At 47.4% G+C, this 19,090-nt stretch overlaps 1 protein-coding gene and 1 pseudogene across 2 annotated transcripts in view; one reads left to right on the top strand and one right to left on the bottom strand.

Moving 5' to 3' along the window:
* Positions 1-19,090, bottom strand: part of LOC147424375 (solute carrier family 40 member 1-like) — an 82,267-nt gene that overhangs the window by 45,013 nt on the left and 18,164 nt on the right. For both annotated transcript variants that reach the window (XM_086500507.1, XM_086500506.1), the window contains exon 2: positions 3,589-3,739. In XM_086500507.1, coding sequence (XP_086356633.1) covers positions 3,589-3,739 — 151 coding nt within the window. The remainder of the gene's footprint in view (positions 1-3,588; positions 3,740-19,090) is intronic.
* LOC147424376 (uncharacterized) lies at positions 8,099-9,269 on the top strand (annotated as a pseudogene).

A 19,090-nucleotide genomic window follows, 5' to 3' on the forward strand; every position in this document is an offset into this window, starting at 1 on the left:
AGGGGAGGCTGGACAAGCCCTTCTTTCTTGGGTTTCCTGTCACTCTTCAAAAACACGATTAGAAATCGACACGCCCAAGCGAACTTGGGTTCGTGCGACCTCAACAAGCAAAAAATTATGTGGCTCTTGTGGTTCTTTCCTTGAGTGATACAGAACATTGCCAAAGCTCTGATACCAATGTTAGGTGCAGCGGAATGAATGTTTGAACTTTGCTCAAGATGAGTGCTCCGAACTGTGCTCAAGGTTCCTTTTGTTCTTATGGAAGGGAGAGCCTTCCATTCTTAATGAGAGAGTGCTATGATCACAAACAAAGTAAGTGGACACTGTGCGTGCAAGTGTATGAGACTAAGAGATAGAGAGAGAAGAGAGAAACGACACCAGAGACGTTGTAAAATCCTCCTCCGAAGGCCCCACTCTCGTCGGTGAGAGTGGTCTACTATTGATTGCACAAACTGGTACAAAGTGTGTGCATGGAACCGATGCAAGTCTAGGCTAGATCGATGACGACGACAGGGATGGCGAGACCGATCTAAGGGCTGAAAACTGATGCTTTGATACTGCTGTCCAAAAACGCTGCTGGCTGAATTCTGCTATTGCTGAAAATGCAAGAGAAAACGCTGATTTTGCTGGTCTTAATGGCTGAAAATCTGCTGGTTCCTTATCTTGTCAAATGCTGAAAATCGCCATGCAATGGGAGCGACAAAGGCCTGCTGACAGCACCCAAGGGCTGAGATCTATTGCGGCAAATTCTTGGATCAAAAATGCTAGGGCTGGGACTGTCTGTCGATGGGTACTGAGGCTGAAACGCTAAGTGCTGGGACTGTTGGCGATGGTTCTAGCTGATGAAAACGCTAACTGCTGAGGTTGCCTTGCTACGCCATCTGGATGAAAAACGCTAGCAAGGAGGGAGTCTTTGCTTGGAGGAGAAAATGCCACCAAGGTTCTTGCTGAGAAGTTGCCTATTGAGCGATGGTGCTCCTGCTGCCTCTTCTGCCAATTAGTGCTAGTCTAGGTTTGCTTATATACAAACTTACTCAATTTGCCCTACCTCCTTTCCAACAAAAGTCACTTAAAAATAATAAGTGAAAAATGTCAAAAATAGGGAAAATAGGCTAAATGCACTGGAAAATTTCCCTGAAGGATTCTGATGGGAATGCTTATGATCATGCTGTGTGTAACCAGAGGATATGCATCTACTCTAAGTGTCTGGGCATGCACGGTTTGCGAACAGACTCACAAAAGTGCCAGAACACTTCTAATCTAGACTGACTGGACTGACTGAATCCTTGTCGTGTTGTAGCTTGTCCACGGACACACAGGGTTGGATGTGTCACGTGACACTGAATATGGCAGTCCAAAAATGATCGTATAGCTGTTCAAAACGTTGGCTACTACTGTCCACACATGCTGAATATTGCTGGATCAGAAACGTTGGGCTGCTGGTCAAAACGCCAAGTGTAGGCCTGCAGCTATGATGCAAAAACGCTACTTGCTAGCTGCTGAAAATCGTTGGATCTGAGGCTGGGGAAAAACGCTAGATCTGGCTGGTTGTTGCTGCTACAAAACGCTATCTGCAAGGCTGAAGTGCTGGTGCAGAATCGCCTATGCAAGGGACTGAAAAAGCTGATGGCAGGGCTGAAAAATGCTGGCCTTCTGGGCTCCAAAAACGCCAGGTTGGTGGGGGGGGGGGGGGGTCGTCTTACCTAGTTCCCAACAAAAGTCACTTAATAAATAAGTGAAAAAATGTCAAAAATAGGGCAAACAGGTTTAATGCACTTGAAAATTCCCCTGATGGATTCCGATGGATTCTGACGGTAATGCTGATGATCATGTTGTGTGCAACCGGAGGATATGCATCTAATCTAAGTGTCTGGACATGCACGGTTTGCGAACAGATTCACAAAAGTGCCAGATCACTTCCTATTCTAGACTGACTTGACTGACTGAACCCTAGTCATGCTGTAGCTTGTCCACAGACACATAGGGTTGGATGTGTCACGTTACAGAGGGTCCTCTCGCTGTAGTGCTCCCAAGCTAATCTGCCAGAGAGAGAGGCCCTGGCTTTGCTTATAAACGTTTTATAGTGGCCTTAGGCCTAGAAGCACCTACTATGAAAAGCTCAACTCCCAAAAGATGGCGCCCCTCTGTCCCTAGCGTAAAATGGCAGCTATCTGTACAGATTGCCACGTTGGCACTTTTTTGAAAATTCCGAGGACGTCCGTACAGTTTGCCCCGTCAGCACTTCTACACAATTGGAGTCTCTGCTTTTCTTTAGGCCCCTTGGCCAACTTTGGTAAGTTGGGAGGGGTTAGGTTCCTTAACCCCTTTTGACCTCTCGCCCAAAATCTGCAAGTTGGAAGCTATGCCATGTCACAAACTTGTGACAGTATTTCTTGCCCCAAAAACAGCTTTCAGATAAGCAAATGAGATGGCCAAACAGTTACATTTCTAGAGTAGCCCACGCCATCATCCCATACGCTATCATTATATACCGCAGTCTCAGGAAGTCTTGTGTCCAACATCATGCAGTCTCACAGCACAACTCCACGAACAGTTGAGCCTTGACAACCCCTTATATCCCTATTGGCATGAAGTTGAGGGTGTTGTTAGCAGCCAGACAATTGTAGTTCATACTTAAAGCCAAAGGGCTCTACTATTCATTGACTCTATAGAGTGTTGACAACTATTCCTGTCCACACTGGTCTACAATATTTACTACGGTCGACTACATGTCTATTGTGGTCGACAAGTGTGTGTTGTTTATTGTATACTTGTACGATCTTGTCTTTCAGTACTTATGAGACTTCATGCATATTGCACCAAGAGGCACACACTTCACAAAGAAAACGAAAGCACAATTTCCCTGCTACAACTTTGAGTTACAGAAGATGAACATTCCAAATCACACTGCTATATCCAGATGGGCGACACAAAATTTGGGCCATTGCATGGTCATGTAGGACAGAGTTCATAAAGTATACAATACTGATATTTCCATTCTCGACAAAAGCTAGATAAGGAAAGATCTCCCATGTCACATAGTAAGGTGGTAAAATGGAGGGTAGAGAGACTAGATTGAATATGGACAAAAAAGAGGGGGGACCTAAATCTTTGCTACAGGGGGGCACCTATAGGTGACCAGACCCTTGATCACTCATGCGATTTGTGCTTACTAGATCCTGCTGCTAGCTGAAGGAGAGACAGCCAGCCAAGGTGAATTGTAGACCCCTAGGGCATCACTTCAGGTGGCTGATTTTGATAGTCGATACCACCATTGACCAGCGAGCATGTAAGCTCTTCCGGGTTGAGGGAAATTTGCAGAATTGGTAGCCTGTAGAGCGCTTTCAGCATCGTAGCAGTTTGCAAAGCAGCACATTCATCCATCTCCGACATGGTCCTCGGGCTGTTTTATCATCCAGGAGGCCATATGTGTTTGGCTTGTGCCATGCCATATGTCCAGGATGGATCCTTGGGGAGCACTAACACCCCCCTCTCTCTGTCTTCCTTAGGCCACCTTTTATTAAAAGAAACAAAAAAAAATAGTCATTATTATAAAGAATGATGAGTTTTATAAATAGGACCACTAACCTTGAGGCGTGGGTTTTTATCCACCCAATTTCCAACTGTAACTCCCATTGAGACAATGGCCAAATCCTCTACAAGCCCATAGATAGAGGTCAAAACCAAGGAATTTGGCCAGACAGAAATCATAAATAACCCAACACCAAACTCCCACATTCTGCAAAAAAAAATTACAGATCAATCGATCACTCTCTCTCTCTCTCTCTCTCTCTCTCTCTCTCTCTCTCTCTCTCTCTCTCTCTCTCTCTCTCTCTCTCTTTCATTTGTCTTTCCGATAGACGGATGCCATACACGCCATGTACATTTGATTTGTCTCATAGGCCGATTTCGGCCTGACATAGACGTTAAAAATCTTTCTTTCTTTCTTTCTTTTCTCTCTCTCTCTCTCTCTCTCTCTCTCTCGCTCAAGATTCGAGCCATACTATCTCAACATCCAGAGTACAAATGAGGATGGATTCATCACCCATTGTATTTTTCTCTTATATTGGGCACCCATTGTATCAGTGATCACACATACCCCACAGAGTTCCAGCTAGTAGCACTTCTAATTTCATTTCTTCTGTACTCAGACATGGTATCAGATTCACCAGTTAGTAATGGATCGGTCTCATAGGTCATTTTGGCTTTTGAAGACGTTAATATATCATTTCATTTCCTCCCCCTCCCCCCCCCCTAGCTGTTTCAGATTCCATAGCATTTTATTCTGTCATTTTATTTTGTCATTTTTGTTACTCTGACTTTGTATCAGATCCACCACATTGTAACTTTCTGGTCTCATAGGTCGTTCTGGCCTTCTGAAGACGTTAATATAACATTTCATTCTCTCTCTCTCTCTCTCTCTCTCTCTCTCTCTCTCTCTCTCTCTCTCTCTCTCTCTCTCTCTCTCAGCGTGCCCACCAGCCTGCTGCCACGAGCTCCCTCTCAGCCCACGCCACAACTCTGCCCATCGCCATCTACAGCCCATGGCCCAGCGCTGCTATACCTCCATTCAGCTCCTGCATTACACATGGCTGCAAATCGCTGAATAGTGGTAAAACAGCCCACTGTGTAGCAAACCAGCCAGTCCCCCTGCCACTGTATGGCCACATAGCTCTCTCTCTTTCTCCCCCATCGACCATGGCAACCCCCCCTCCATCCGCAACAAAAGTTGGCAGGGGGCTCATGACGACCCCCCTTGCCCGGTACCGCCCCCGTAACAAAGTCTCAGAGGAGCTACTTGCCTCAATCCGCCGGGAAATGGAAGGGATGCTCCAAGCGGAGATCCTACAGGCCACTGGAGTGATGCACCAATACATCACCAATTTGCGAAAGGAGAATGAAGCTCTTAGGATTGAGCTTGGGGAGACCAAGAAGGAGATAGAGCTTCTATGAGCCTCGATCATTGTGGCCCGGGAAGATGGAGAGATCTCACACGTGGAGACTATTAAAGAAGACTTGAAGAAGGAGCTGCACACCGAGATGGAGGCTACCCAGGGGAAATGGGTGGAGGTGGTCCGCAAGACCATCAAGCAGGAGGTCAAGGAGGATGCCGTACGTGAGGAGCACATCAGAGTCCAGGACACCCTGGACGAGGAGAGGTTGAGGCAGGCTCGACGCCTCAACATCCGTGTGACCGGCCTGGCAGAGGGACCTTCACCAGAGAGAGATGCCGAGGAGCTGTGCAAACGGCTCGGCTTTGGAGAGACTATGCCCTTCACCCGTGCATGGAGAGCAGGACGGGACTCCTCGAGAGCACGGGCTTTGGTGCTGCAGATGCGGTCCCCGCAAGAGAGAGTGGCTTTCTTTCGAAAGCGAGTCCTGATCCGCACGCTTCCAAGCAGCCCCATCTACATCAACGAGGATCTGACGAGGATGCAAGTCGAGCACCGCCATACCTGCATGCCTCAGATATTACAGGCGAGGAGAGAGGGCCGAAAGGCCTTCTACAGAGATGGTCGTATTTTCGTGGATGGGCGCCCCATGAAATAGGGGCACGCGGCCCATGGGACGCCGTTGCGACCGGAGATACTTCTCAGAGGAGTAGTGTGGAACTGCAATGGGTCATTGTGGACTCGCCTCGACAGACTGGAGGAGCTTATAGAGGACCACGACTTCATTTGCATCACTGAGACCCATGAGAGCCCTGAAAGGGGGCTACCAACCATTGCAGGCTTCAGATGGGAGTCAGTCTTTCGAGCTACCACTCGCCGCGGCACTTCACGAGGATCCGGTGGGGTGGCCATATTATTTCGCCGTTCTATCAGTAGTCATATACAGATTGTGAGCCGAGATGAGGAGGCACGTTTTCTATGGGTACGCCTGGAGATAGACCACGAGCATTGGGTCTATATCGCCATTTGCTACTTTCCACCACGAGGCTCCTCATATGCGAGCACCGATGGGCATGCACGGGAGGGGGATTCCCCTTATACACCACTCTCAGATGACATACTCCGCTACTCAGCACTCGGAGAGGTCTTCCTTATGGGAGACTTCAACGGGCGCACCCAGACCAGGCAGTGCGAGCTCTATGATATGGACCACCCAGAGATTATGAACAGTTTAGACCCAGAGGAGATGGGGATTAGCAGACTCAGGGCAGGATACCACCGGGTACGGCAGTCACCTATTGGAGCTTGGTAGCCGACATCATCTCGTTATTTATAACGGGATGCAGAGGTGGCCAGATTTGAGCGGGCTCACTTGCTTCCCTCACAGGGGGGGAGAGAGTACTGTCGACTACATTCTTGGGAGTCTTCTGGGGGCCCAGCTTCTCCGATCTTTCAGTGTCGGGAGACGTCCTATCGGCACAGACCACACTTTCCTCACTTTCACACTCACCTCCCATTTGTCACACACACCCACCCCACTCACACAACCACATACCACTATTCATTTTACATACGAGCTCTCTCATGTCTATGCACACCATCTCCGCACACATCTCCTATCTCTCGACCCACATGCCCCCCTAGAATCACTCACATCAGATCTTACCTCCATGATTCACACATCTGCCATTCAGAGCTTCCCTCACCACACACGCATACATGCACCCCGCACAGGTTCCATGCCACGGAACAGCTGGTATGACGATGATTGCAGAGCATTACGATGTCAGCTCAGAGAGGATGAGGCCCGCGGGGTACTCACACACCGCCAGGCTCAGCGCCAAATGCAGTCTCTCACCCGCCGTAAAAAGCGGGAATGGGAGGAGCAGCAATACTGGGACTTATATCACTTGCTCATGAGCCGAGATAGTGCAGAGGCATGGCGCCGCATCCGCGAGCGCAGGCCACCGACATCGATCGAGGACCCGGACACATGGTACCGCTATGCAAAGGACCTTTGCCAGATACCAGGACAGCCACCGATGCCCATGCCACAGGGACCACGGCCTACCACTTCGTCTTTCTTCACATCAGAGATGGTAGCTCGAGCCATCCGGCATCTACAACATGGTAGAGCTCGAGACCAGACCGAGCTACAGGCCGAGCATCTGATTTATGGGAGAGAGACCTTGGCACCTTTCATAGCTCATCTCTTTAACCGCGCACTTGTGGAGGGATTTCCAGACTCGTGGACACAGCACATCATTGTACCTATACACAAGTCTGGAGACACCATGGATCCCAACACATACAGGACTATTATGATTGGCCACATTTTGGCCAAGCTCTATGGCGCGGTTTTAGAGGAGGAGCTTAGCACCAGAGCAGAGGCAGCAGGCATCCGAGCTGCAGGACAGGCTGGGTTCCGCCGCACATACTCTACCATCGATCATATCTTCACGCTACGCTGCTTGATCGACCAGGCACGAGTGAGGAAGAGGAGGCTTTACTGTTGCTTTGTGGACTTTCGCAAAGCATTTGATACAGTGCCACGTGAGCGACTCTTCAGGCGACTACTCTCACTTGGGCTTGAGGAGGACATGATATGGGGCATATATACACTTTATGAGCAGGTATGTGGGCGAGTACGATGTCCAGGAGGCACTACAGAGACCTTGTTTAGCACCATTGGTGTGAAACAAGGATGTCCACTCTCCCCTACACTCTTTGGGCTCTACATTGATGAGATAGTGGATTTTATTCAGCATAGAGGAGGTGATGGGGTGGAGATGGGTGGCACCACAATCCATATACTATTATATGCCGATGATATTGTACTCATATCAAAGGCAGCAGAGGGGCTGCGTCAGCATCTACTTGGGCTTGATGACTTTTGTGCGCAGCGAGGGCTCGCAGTGAACCTTGGGAAAACCAAGGTTCTCATCTTTCATGCATCAGTACGGATCAGACGAGAGATCTCTTTCACAGCAGCAAGGGACAGTATCGAGGTTGTAGACTCATATGTCTACTTGGGGGTGACTTTTACCGCGACATCAGGGGCCTTTTCCATGACATAGGCAGCCAGAGACAGACTGACCAGGGGGTACTCCGCACTCGCACAGATGGAGAGACAGTGCCACCAGGCACACTTTCAGGAGCCCCGTACGAAGGGGTGGTTTTTTGACACTTTGGTTACACCGGCTCTTATGTATGGGGCAGCCATATGGGGACCTGGCTTGGCAGACTCGATCTGGCCTTTGATAGAGCGCCCACAGGTACTGATGATCTCCAGGATGATCCGCAACAAGCCGTCCGTTCCACATGATATAGTCAGAGCAGAGCTAGCAGTCCCACCTATGCTAGTAGAGGCACTGTTTCAGACGGTTTGCTTGTTACATAGATTACAGAGTATGGATAGGGACCGCATTGCCTATCGAGCACTACAGGCATCACAGTCTATGGCACTGGCGGGAGATGCCTCTTCTTGGTATGCACAGACTAGCGAGTGGTTCACTAGACATGGGCTTGATATAGATCGACTACCACCCCTCCAGTATGACATCCATGCACCTACTTATACTCTCACTCATCAGGAGAGGAATAGGATCATCAGTCAGGAGATTTCGCATATTTACATTGAGAGGACATGGATCAGCCCCAGGCAGCCACTACCGACGAAAATGCTCCACTACCATGAGCATTTTCTCCAGATATCAGATCAGGGCTTCATAGACACCCCTCAGTATATGCAGCAGTACATGCCACATCACCTACGGGTAGCCATCGGCCAGCTCCGAGTCTCATCACACCAGCTTGAGATTGAGCGGGGCAGAGCCAGAGGCATACCACGAGAGAACCGGACTTGCCCAGTGTGTCAGACAGAGGTGGAGACGGAGGAGCACTTCATGCTACGATGCCCAGCTTACTCAGAGCTTAGACAGAGATTTGGGATTGAGGGCACTCTCCAGACATGCATGAGGAGGAGAGACCAGACTCATGTGGGCCATTTCATCACAGGAGCACTCCACATACGTGAGGAGTCTACACGACCACGACCACATGACACTGGAGGTGTTCAGCAGACGATCACTCATTTTTTTCCAGAGAATGACTTCAGGGGATCCCACACCGCCGACGACGACTGGGCTGACACTCGAGCAGGCAGAGGCACAGCGAGCACGATGCTGACCCCGGGAGTTAGGATACCGACGGCCCCGTCTATACCAGCAGGATACACTGAGGATCCGTACACTTCATGAGCAGCAACTGGAGAGGGCCCGCTCCACCACACATTGGAGCACCCACTTACATCGGGTTTTTCAGCCCCTCCCCCCCATGTACCACTTTTTATACCCATCACCCATTACACACTACTAGCCAGCTCTGACACGGGTATGCCCTCACACTTTTACTTTCACTCAGCACGAGGTAGTCATTTTCTGCTGTGACAGAGCTACATCCACAGCCATATATTCATATGGTCAGTATCTGCGGTGCCAGAGCCATATATACCCATACCACCACACATTACCATCATACCACCACACTGCACATCCCGGTTCTAGATTAGCTTTCATTTCAGCATTTTATTTTCAGTATTTTCTTTTCCAGACACCCGGACTACCACTAGATGTACATTGATTTGTCTAATAGGCCGACTTCGACCTTTAGAAGACGTAAATAAAGCTTTCTTTCTTTTCTTTCTGTCTCTGTCTCTCTCTCTCTCTCTCTCTCTCTCTCTCTCTCTCTCTCTCTCTCTCTCTCTCTCTCTCTCTCTCTCTCTCTCTCTGTGTGTGTGTGTGTGTGTGTTGTGGCAATCACTAACCTTAGTTGTTGGTTTCTTTCCCTCGATTTTTATTTGATCTTTGGGACCCTCTTTTTGAAGTCACAAATGGCCGGACATTGTGTGGCCGGTGTGAAACGACCAACGGCCGAGAGTTTCACCCGCAATTGGGAAGGGCAGGTCGCCACGAGATGGTCGGGCCGGTCGGCACTAGAATCTGAGCAATAAAAGGGTGTCTAGGCTCAGTTCAAAGTCATTTAGGCCCCTCGCTACACTTTATAAGTCGGTGGGTACTAGGAAATTAACTCAAAAGAGGCATAAGGGACACATGGCAGCTCCAGGTGGAATTGCCAATCCAGCATGAAGAGGGGGCGCCCAATTTAAGAGTAGAGGTTGGATTTTGCTTCAATAAGTGATCCACAGTGTGTGAGTAGTGGGTGCAAGTGATCACAACTTTAATGGAAAGCTCTCCTTCTCCCTTGCTCTATGTAGCGCGATGATTCCGCTCTCGCGTACCCCTCTCCCCCTTTGAATACTTGATCGTAATGCCCCACTCAAGGTCTTTCCATCTCTATGTGCAGTTGTGTGGGTTCATGCGTGTATGCCGAGGCAAGAGCCTCTTGTCCAAGTACTGGATTAGCTAATTGCTAATCCCCACAGGTACAGGTCAATTCGGAGAAATTTCACACGAGAAATCTCATCCAATTCAACGGGCAAGTAGCCCTACAGGTGCGGGAGTACGAGAGCTTGCTATGGATGTGACCGGCACACGAAACGGAGCCCAAAACAGTAAAATACAGCCTGCTATGTATTTTTGCAGGTTTAGGGTTTTGACCCAAATTGATCCTTAATATCCCCAAGAGCTTTGGGAAAGCGATGGGATCGCTGTATGGGTGATCTGGTGTAAGGTGCAGCGGAATGAATGTTTGAACTTTGCTCAAAATGAGTGCTCCGAACTGTGCTCAAGGTTCCTTTTGTTTTTATGGAAGGGAGAGCCTTCCGTTCTTAATGAGAGAGTGCAATGAATACAAACAAAGTGACTGGACACTATGCGTGAAAGTGTATGAGACTGGGAGATAGAGAGAGAAGAGAATACGACACCACAGACGTTGTACAACCCTCCTCCGAAGGCCCCACTCTCGTTGGCGAGAGTGGTCTACTATTGATTGCACAAACTGGTACAAAGTGAATAAACGAGAACTGATGCAAGTCTAGGCTATGTCGATGTCGACGACGGGGATGACAGAACCGACTCTATGGCTGAAAACTGATGCACTTTCTCTGCTGTCCAAAATCGCCAGAAGGCTGAAATCTGCTGTCCCAAAATCGCTAGTTTTAGGCTCTTTCAAAACGCTGGTTTTAGGCTGAAAATGGCTGTACAAAACGCTGATTTAGGGCTGAGTATGCAGGCTGAAAAACGCTAGCATGTTGAATCTGTGGCTGATGCTGACTGACTGCTGAAAACGCTAGGGTGTTGGATCTGTGGCTGATGCTGAAAAACGCTAGTGGACTGGGATCTGTGGCGATGAGGCTTGGCTGAAAACGCCAAGAAGATGGTGCTTATGGCGATGAGGCCTTGCTGAAAAACGCCAAGAAGATGGAGGTCTTGCTTGGAGGAAAAACGCCACCAAGGGGGAAAGTCTTGTTGAGAGAGAGAGAGGGAACCTGCTGCCTGTAGCATGTGTTCTCCTTGCTCTTCTGCCAATTAGTGCTATCCTAGGTTTGCTTATATATTATCTTACCCAAATTGCCCTACTCAGTTCCCAACAAAAGTAACTTAAAATAATAAGTGAAAAATGTCAAAAATAGGTTAAATGCACTGGAAAATTCCCCTGAAGGATTCTGATGGATTCTGTTGGGAATGCTTATGATCATGTTGTGTGCAACCAAAGGATATGCATCTACACTAAGTGCCTGGGCATGCACGGTCTGCGAACAGACTCACAAAAGTGCCAGAACACTTGCTAATCTAAACTGACTGGACTGACTGAACCCTTGTTGTATTGTAGCTTGTCCACGGACACATAGGGTTGGATGTGTCACGTGACATCCCCTCCTTATCAAAGTGAGGTACTGGTACCAAACTGTATGGCGTCGAGGGAGATCGCCAATAGCATCCGGAATCCTAGAAGGGACTCTTCGCTGGCCCACTCTGATGTGTGGGTCGTGCGGTACTTGAACTTCATAAAGGTCTGCAACGCTTGCTTCTTTTGTCCACGCCGAAAGCGACAAAGTCTTTTGAGGCTCCTTCGATGCTTCAATTTCATCTAGAGTCATGCTTCTTTCTCCTTCAAGAATCTCCATGGCTGAAAATTCCTGAAACCATTTCCAACACAAAACCATGAACATACCTATTCCACATGCCTGGGCATGCACGGTTTGCGAACAGACTCACAAAAGTGCCAGAACACTTGCTAATCTAGACTAACTGGACTGACTCAACCCTTGTCGTGATGTAGCTTGTCCATGGACACATATCACGATGGACGTCGTGTTGCGTTTGAAAGTAAGAAACTTGATATTGAAATGCGTTATCCGACGTATGAAAAGACCTTTACGTCGTGGTCCACGCTTTGAGAAAGTGGCGGCATTATTTGTATGGCTCTACCTTTGTTGCATGGACAAATCATCACGCTTTGCGCTGTCTTTGATTAGGGTGATCTCAGAGGCCGTAAGGCTAGATGGATTGAACTTACGCACGAGTTTGACTTTGAGATCGCCACCAAAAACCTCTTAACTCCTACAACTATATCCCATGGCAATCTTGGCACCCCACCCACCAGAAAGCTGCCTTTATTCTATCGGAGCTCAAGAGATATATCATCAGGGAAAACTCGCTTGAGGGTTTCATTTCTATTCGCAACCTTTTTTTTCCACCGACTGAGGGCTAAAGGGTACCCTGCACCTTTTTTGAAAGCGTGCTTTCCCATGCATCCAAGCCCTCTTATCTCTTAGGAGGTAACCACAAGATTGCCCCTCCTTCCATTGTCAAAATCCCCTTTTCACCCTTTACCCGAAAACTCAATTTAGCCCACTCCATTAACCTCTTTCCAACATTCTAGAAATCAACTCTAAACTCCCCCCTTTTTCCAAACCAATCATCTGTTGGCTTAATGCACCCAATTTGGGCAACCTTCTCTCAAAAAAGAGCCTTGCTCCCCCATCTCCTTGCCTCCCCCCCTTCTCCTAACTCCCCCCCCCCCCCCCCCCTCCCTCCCTCCCCGAGCTTTACCTTCTCTCCTTTATCTTTACTTCAATCCCTTTTCATCCTCTTCGATCCCTTTTTTGCCCCCCCCTAAAAGGATACCACCTAAATAAGAGTTTCACCAAATCCCCCCCCGTCCTTTATTTTTGGTCAAAGTCACTTTTTGTACCCCCTAAATGCACTCTTTAAAACCTCTCTTTCCCTCCTTTTCCCACCCCCCATTAATTTGGGTCTTAATCCCTTTCTCTTAAGCACTCTTTAAACCTCTCTCTTTCCATCCTTTTCCCACCCCACTTTAGAGTTAATTCCCCTCTATTGAAGAGGCTTTCTCCTCTATTAAACTCTGTACCTACTACCTTGGGAACCCCTCCTCCCTTAGGTGAAAACCTATTTAAACCCTCCTACTCCTTTTGTAAGGGTAACACCACTGAAGAGCTTAAATTGCGAAACGCGTTTGGTGTTTACCACTTGTGCAAATTTTTTCCCCTTTCCCCTCTTCATTCCGCTCTAAAGTTACTCCCCTCCCTCTCACTTTTTCTTACCTTGGCAAGTTCGGAATTCGCTCGCTCAGTGCTTTATTTAGTCATTGTATCTTTTTCTTTGGCTATCGAAAGGTTGGTTTGCCGCGAAGACACAGAGCACAACTTGGAATTACACTATGGCTCACAGGAGAAACGACGCCAGAGAATGGGTTCCTCTTCAAGGACAGACATGCTGTTCCTCCTCCAGTGTTCGAGCATGGCGAGAGTTCAGGGCCAGTACCTTTTGTTGATTTGAATGCACCACGAGGTCAAGGGTATATGACTGGGCAACTAGACAAGGATGCATTCAGGACACAGTTGGTTGCCGCTATGAATTTGTTTTCTCGATTGGTGCAGAATCCTAGGTTTATGGAATTTCTGCAAGCGCCACCAGTGTCATAGCAGACGAGGCAGCTACTGAGAAGCTTTCTGCTAAAGCCTCTAAGTGCGAATTCTTCAAGAAAGAGCTTCTCTATATGGGTCATATTATTATTTGTGATGGAATTTGTGTTGACCTTGATAAGATGGACAAAGTACGAAATTGGCCCATTCTGAGGAATGTATGCCAAGGAAAGTCCTTTCTAGGCTTTACTAGATTTTTTTGCAAATTTATCAAAAATTACTCCAAAGTTGTTCTCTACTTGAGCAAACTTTGAAAGGAGGGATGAAAGGACCGAAGACTTTGGGGCCTCACCGTAAAGGTTATCCTCTCGTTGTCTGGGATGAGCATCTAGAGGAGATCTTTAAGGCACTACAACACTTGGTGACTACTGCACCAATATTGCATATTGTGGCTCCTAGCAAGCCATTTGTAGTTGAAACGGATGCTAGCAATTATGTGCTTGGTGCAACGCTATATCAGGATGGACGTCGTGTTGCGTTTGAAAGTAAGAAACTTGATATTGAAATGCGTTATCCGACGTATGAAAAGACCTTTACGTCGTGGTCCACGCTTTGAGAAAGTGGCGGCATTATTTGCATGGCTCTACCTTTGTTGCATGGACAAATCATCACGCTTTGCGCTATGTCTTTGATTAGGGTGATCTCAGAGGCCGAAAGGCTAGATGGATTGAACTTATGCACGAGTTTGACTTTGAGATCACTACAAGAAAGGATCCAGCAATGGAGTTGTTGATGCACTCAGCTGGATTCCTAAGGTTAATGCTTTGTCTATGGTTGAAACCTTGATGGACTTCTATCTCTCTCTGCGAGGGCTATGTCGTTCTAATAGCCAGTTTAGCAAGATATGGAACGAGGTTGTCACGTGACACATCCAACCCTATGTGTCCGTGGACAAGCTACACCATAACAAGGTTTCCGTCAAGTCCAATCAATCTAGATTAGAAGTGATCTGGCACTTTTTGTGAGTCTATTCGTAGACCGTGCATGCCCAATCACTTAGCATAGATGCATATCCTCTGGTTGCACACAGCATGATCATCAGTATTTCCATCAAAATCCATTAGAATCAGCTAAAGGATTTTTCCAGTGCATTTAGCCTATTTTCCCTATTTTTGACATTTTTCACTTATTAATTTAACTGACTTTCCAACAAAAGTAGGTAGGGCAATTTGGGTAAGGAAATATATAAGCAAACCAAAGCTAGGACTAAATGGCAAAAGAGGCAGCAAGAGCTCCACCGCTCAACAGGCACCTTCTCAGCAAGAACCATTAAGAACCCCCCCAGCCTTGGCGATTTTCCATCAACCACCAGCCCTAGCGTTTTTTTCATCGCTAGCACATCCCTGGCCTTGGCGTTTTCAGCATTGGCGTGACCGCAACATTCCCTTGCACCTAGCGTTTCCAGATCAGCCCAGAACGCACCAATCCCATCAGCGTTTTTCAGCCCAAAACGCAGCAGACCAAATCAGCGTTTTTCAGGATTAAAACGCAACAGCAGGCCAGCGTTTTCGTCAAGCAATTTCAGCGTTTTCAGCAGCATAAAAACAGCCCCGAAATCAGCGATTCAACTCGCAACAGATTTTCAGCAGATAGCGTTTTTGGACAGCCATCAGAAGCTTGCAGATTTCAGCCCTTAGGTCATTGTCGTCATCCCCGCCGTCGTCACCGACATAGCCCCAAGTTATCAGTTTCCATGCATCATCATTGTACCCGTTTGTGCAATCAATAGTAGACCACTCTCGCCGACGAGAGTGGGCCTTCGGAAGAGGGTTTTACGACGTCTCTGGTGTCGTATCTCTCTTCTCTCTATCTCTCAATCTCATACACTTGCACGCACAGTGTCCACTCACTTTGTTCGTGATCATGGAACTCTCCATTAAGAACGGAAGGCTCTCCCTTCTATAAGAACTAAAAGGAACCTTGAGCAAATATGGATCACTCATCTTGAGAAAGAACAACATTCATTCCGCTGCACCTTACATTGGTATCAGAGCTTTGGCAGTGTTCTGTATCACTCAAGGAAAGAACCACAAGAATCACAAGAATTTTTTTTGCTTGTTGAGGTCGCACGAACCCAAGTTCGCTTGGGTATGTCGATTCCTAATCGTGTTTTTGAAGAGTGACAGGAATCCCAAGAAAGAAGGGCTTGTCCAGCCTCCCCTTGTGTCTCTTTTCACTCATTGAGAGCGGACCGTGCTCTTAGCGGCCGGCCAATCAACGTGAGGTGGGAAAAAGCAACCTTGGTGTGAGCGCAAGGCCGCCAAGGGGTGCGCGCGCGCGGAGTAGAACTCGGGTGAAGAGAAGATCCCTCTCAAACACAGTTTGCAAGCGAAAGAAAAACCTCAAGAACCTCAAGACCCTCAAGAACCCAAGTTCCTCGTGGACTTAAGAACCAAAGATCATAGTGCATCGTCGTCACCCAAAGCGGAATGGATACTTTGCATACAGGTGATGAGCATGAGAGAGGCGACGAAGATTTTTCCCCGCCAGGCGATTTTTTCGACCCTCCCCCTTCGCCATCTACGCCACCAAGTGTACCAAACCCTATGGAGGCAATGGTCAAACAGATGATGGACATGATGGCCAAACAAGAAGCGAATCGCCTTGCTTTAGAATGCGAGCGCGACGAACGAAAAGAAAGAAAAGCACAAAGAAAGGAGGAAGCGGCAGCACGAAGCGCGGCCTTGGAGGCCGAGCGTGCAGCTCAAAGCGCGGCCTTGGAGGCCGAGCGTGCAGCTCAAAGAGTGGCCTTGGAGATCGAGCATGACGCTCAACAAAACCTACGCACTCAAGAATTGATTCGACAAGTACTTGCCTCAAAGTTCGAACCAGTCAAAGATCGTGGGAGTTCATCAAGTGGCGCAAGCCACGATGCGGATTTCAACCATCCAGTCACAGAGAAGTTGACTTTCAGTAAGTATGATCGTAAGATGGATGCTATGGTTATTCATTCTTGGTTACATCAATTTAATGCTTATTTTGCGACAACTAAGAAGACAGGAAATAGCAAAGTTTTGACGACAACCATGTACCTTGCCGGCGATGCCATCAATTGGTACCACGCATTGCAAGAGGCACAGCTAGCCGCGCACCTAGAAGAAGCTGACGAATTCACACCTCTTTCCTTCAATTAGGCTGATTTCCAAGACAAGCTCAAGGCGCGGTTTATGCCACCTCAGTACCTCGCACGATTGAAGGACGATTGGCGCGCTCTCATGCAAAATGGTATGCCGGTTATGTCTTTTTCAAATCGTGTTTTGCAGCTAGGTACCCAATTACGCAAGTCGGATGATGAACGCAAAGAGGCATTCTTTTATGGATTGGATGAGTATATCAAGTACGATGTCGAGGTGCTCGATCCAATCAATCTCAACAAGGCGGTAGCGATTGCTCTCGCACAGGAGATGAAGCACAACAAGGGAAAGCCTAAGGAGAACAAGACTTCCACAAGAACCTCGCAGACTTCTCAGAACCCTCAGAACGGTAAGAACCGTAAGAATGGTAAGAATGGTAACTCTCCTACCCAATCTTCCAACAGTATCTTAGAAAAGAATTCTTCAAATGAATCTAAGGGTAAGGCTAACACAATTGCTAAACCTACGCTTACTCCATATGAAAAGGTAGCACAAGGAATTGTAGGAGGATACATCACGTCGGAAGAGCAAAGCAGTTATTCTAAGAAAGGTCGTTGTTTTCATTGTCACATTAAGGGTCACATAAAAAGAACATGTCCTAAGCTTGAATCGAAGGAATTCAAAGAATCCACAGAACCCACTTCCTCTGTCAATGCAATTAATGATAACACGAGTGTGCCCCAAGTTTCTCACGACCCTCCCATTGATGATTCTCTCATTAAATGTTATGGTCATATGACGGGGCAGCGTTGTCATATTGTTTGACCCAGGTAGTATGCATGATGTGATCAGTCCATCTCTTGTTGAGAGAGCCCGCCTAGAAGTTAGTCAGAGATCTCCTATCGAGGTCTCTGGCTTTGTTCCCGGTATGGACGCTCTCATCACGGAGGAGTGCCTTGATGTGTTGTTTGCAATTCAAAAAGTTGCCTTCACTAGAAGATTTGTTGTTTCTCCTCTCTCAGGATGTGATATGATTTTGGGCATTCGATGGTTACGTGATGCTAACCCTCTCATTGATTGGGAGGCTAACACTTTCACTCTCAATGCCAAAAGTGATTCTCCCATTGTCATTCATGGAGAGGACATTGTTCATTCTCCCTCATTCATTGCTAATATGCAAGACAAGATTGAACGGATTCATAAGAAGGAGACTCTCTCAGTCTCTTTTTCTCCAAAGCATGACACACAGGATTTGCATGATTATGAGCAGCATGATGATTTGAATGACAATGATTTGCATGATGATGATTTGATTGACAATGATCAGCATGATGATTTAGATAATAAAGACAAGCATGATGATTTGCATGATCAAGATGAGATTTCTCACAAGCATGATGAGTTGCATGAAGAAGATGTGATTGTTCACAAGGATGATGTGTTAGTTGATGCTTTTTCTAGCGAAGCTAATCAATCACGAAGGATCGATCTTGGCTCTCGAGCCTAGGTCCAAAGAACCCTCACAGGAAGTATTATGTGTTCGCATGATTAGTACGCACGCATTGTTCGAGTGTTTCATTCGTGACCGTTTTTTGTATTTTAGTCAGCATCTTTATGTGATTCCTTTTCTTAGGCATGACATATTGTATGTTGAGCACGTTTCTCTCATGGATGAGCACGAATGTATGCGGATTTTTTATGAAAAGTTGAAAAGTATGTATGTAAGGAAGTCACATTCCATGTCTCTTCATTGGCATGACACATTCGTAGAACGAGCACATGAAAGAATGAGCACCAAGCATGGGCATTTCCGTTGTGAATTGCCACAGTTGATTGATATAGATCAGCCCAACAAGATTCGATCTCATTGTTTGCGTGTGTGGTGAACGGTTTAGCACTGCGTCTCTATGTTCATCTACATTGCATGCTCAGTCTTTGAGGAAGTCAAGCTTTTTTCCACTCACTTTACATGGAATGGGTCTGTTCATGTTTTGGTGTTGGAAGTGGTTTCAGGAATTTTCAGCCATGGAGACTCTTGAAGAAGAAAGAAGCATGACTAAAGACGAAGTTGAAGCATCGAAGGAGCCACAGAAGACACGGCCCAAAGAAGCAAGCGTTGCTGACCTTTATGAAGTTCAAGTACCGCACGACCCACACATCAAAGTGGGCCGGCGAAGAGTCCCTTCCAGGATTCCGGATGCTTTTGGCGACCT

Source organism: Adiantum capillus-veneris, chromosome 25 (genome assembly GCF_014529385.1).
Source record: "Adiantum capillus-veneris isolate H3 chromosome 25, ASM1452938v2, whole genome shotgun sequence".
In the NCBI taxonomy this organism is placed as follows: Eukaryota; Viridiplantae; Streptophyta; class Polypodiopsida; order Polypodiales; family Pteridaceae; genus Adiantum; species Adiantum capillus-veneris.